Source organism: Brassica oleracea, chromosome C6 (genome assembly GCF_000695525.1).
Source record: "Brassica oleracea var. oleracea cultivar TO1000 chromosome C6, BOL, whole genome shotgun sequence".
Lineage (NCBI taxonomy): Eukaryota > Viridiplantae > Streptophyta > Magnoliopsida > Brassicales > Brassicaceae > Brassica > Brassica oleracea.
The window spans coordinates 4,534,027-4,536,627 of record NC_027753.1 but is presented as its reverse complement, the minus strand read 5'-3'; the positions used below and the strand labels follow the sequence as shown (position 1 = coordinate 4,536,627).

The window sequence follows — 2,601 nt, the reverse complement described above, 5'->3', positions numbered from 1 at the left end:
GGGGGGGGGATTAACTGAAACAAATAGAAGACTATCAAGTAAGAAACAGTTCGTTAGTTGGTTAATTAATTAGACTTGGTCCATGTTTTGATCACTTCTCCGTATTATGTAGTCAACTAAACATTTTAATAAGTTTAAAAAAAAACTAAACATTTTAATATATACAACCTGAGAATATCTTAGCTTATATTCGTTTCACTGTTACTTATAAAACTTCGGCCTTATTTTTCAACAAGATTAATAATAACTGGTAGTTAGCTAGTGTGCCGAACGAACAAACATTTTTTTTTTGCCAAAAGAACATTAAGATCATGATAAAGACTGATGCGGACCCCAAACTCCAAGTGTTTGAGTTAGTACATTCTAGGAAACACCTTGACATTCTGAGGTTGCGATAAATCCTATCTATCCATTCCACAATGTACTATAGATGTCAATTTAAGGATTTGGTACAACATTTTATTATAGACTGATGGTGCAGATAAAATCATTAAAACGAACATAGAGACCAGTCATGCCCGAACTTATTACAGAACAACAACCACAATTTGATAGAAATTACAGTACATATTTTTTTTTTAAACTCACTTTCGTAATATACATACCCTAATGAACCGAAAAGTATAGACATTTTGATATGTACAAAGAAATTTAAGTGAAACCTCTCACTAAAAGCAAATATACAGTTTTCTTCTTCTTACAGGTTTTTTGGAGTGTGTAAACAAATGGCTTCTTTACACGTTTTCTTCCAATCCAAGCAAAAGAGACTTTTTGGTTGTAACTGCACACAAACAAAACCAATCATTGAGTTTAGCTTTAAGGTAGAGAACAAAAACATGAAGCAACTAACCGCCATCTTATGCAAATCAATCCCACGAGCTATGACAACACATACGTTGTGACCAGCCACCTCAGACACGGTTTCATGGTACTAAGACGCCTACCCCTAGATATAAAGTTAATGCCTCAAGCTGGCTTAATCACCATAGTTAGCAAGTAATGTGCCATAATCGAAAACGTACAATCAACCAATGTCGTAGTAAGAAGTTATCCTCAAATAGATTCTAAGTTCGAAAAACCTCCGCTTGTTCAGCACCAAAATCAAAAACAGAGGCAAACAAGAAGTGTCAATTCGACAAGTTGATGAGAAAATCACATTCCAGAGCGTCAAGACATAAACTTCAAGCTTGTAAGCAAAACAAAGAAACTCAAAACATAACAACATCTTACTACAATGAACATTTTCCCTCATACAAAGCTTCAACATCAAACCAAACCAAAACAAAAGTAATGAGTTTGAGCATTATATATACCGAATCAGAGACTCTCAATACATCGAAAACTCATGCATCGCAGCTAAAAGTAAGCAAGAGAAGACTATACTTCAGCATACGTTAATCTACAATCTTATTATACCTTTTCGTAGATCACTTCAAACATTACTCTTATAATCACTCTACTTGCCGAGTCCAATAAAAAATAACTCTACTTATCTTCGAACAATAAAAAACTATAAAGTAAACGACTTTTCACACAGACAACAACACAAATAAAAAACTAACAGACTGGTCGGAACCAAGATCCGACAACCACAAACCTCAATCCAATTCGTCTTGCCTAGTATCCATATCAGACCCACTCCCAGAATCCGAACCCGCATCCTGTCTTCCAAACGACCACGGAAACGATACACTAAACCTCCTCTCACCCTCCACTCGTCTGACCTCCTCCACGCCTCCTATTCTCATAATCAACATCGTCCGTAGGCAACTCATGCCTACAAACAGGACACGTGTTATGCAGCCGCAGCCACGGAAGCAAACAATCGTGATGGTACACGTGTCTACACGGCATCTCCTTAACACCGACCCCATCCTCAAACTCATCCATACACACCGCACACTGATTCATATTCGACAACAATAACTCCTCCGTCAATTTAACAGTAGGCAACGCATCGACGGCGGATTTCGAAGCCGGAGGGGGTCCGTAACGGTTCGGATCGTCTTCCCCTAGCTGCTGGATCAGATCCTCGAGACCACGGCCAAAGAAGTAATCCCCGTGGTGGTGGTGGTGATTCTCGAAGAGCATTTGAACGTTGATGCCGCTTGATTGGAGCTGCTGGAGGTGACTGTGGATGAAGCTCACGGGATCGAACGCGTCGGGGTCGTGATCGAGATTCGTGAAGTCCATGACTGGGATGAAGGGGAGGCGTGACGAGGGTGGAGGATCTGAGATCGGGAAGATGAGATTGGGGATTGGATCTGTGTATTCTTCGAGGAAGCCTAGGTTGCAGAGGGGGCAGAAAGGATCCGCGGTGGAGGAGATTGTGACTGTGATTGTTTGGTTGCATTGGTGGCAGAAGAACATCTTGTCCGTCTCCGCCGTGGCGACGGAGGATTCAGTTGAGTTTCCGGCGGATGACATGATCGGGAATCTGGGAATCTCGGAAATGTTGGGGAGGATGAAATGTTGGAGAGAGAGAAAGAAGTTCAATCCAATCTGTATGGGTTGCCTACGGTTTTGATCCAAACCAAACAAGCCGAATCGGTTTAATTTGATAGATTTTTCAGTGTCCGGATTAACCAGAAAATCAAACCA

At 40.6% G+C, this 2,601-nt stretch overlaps 1 protein-coding gene across 1 annotated transcript; it reads right to left on the bottom strand.

Moving 5' to 3' along the window:
* Positions 1–487: 487 nt before the first annotated feature.
* Positions 488–2,595, bottom strand: LOC106296751 (E3 ubiquitin-protein ligase RING1-like). The gene is given in 3 exon segments (XM_013732974.1): positions 488–781; positions 1,598–1,719; positions 1,721–2,595. Coding segments are annotated over 2 exon segments (828 nt in total). The 5' UTR covers positions 2,428–2,595; the 3' UTR covers positions 488–781; position 1,598.
* Between the last annotated feature and the right edge of the window lie 6 nt (positions 2,596–2,601).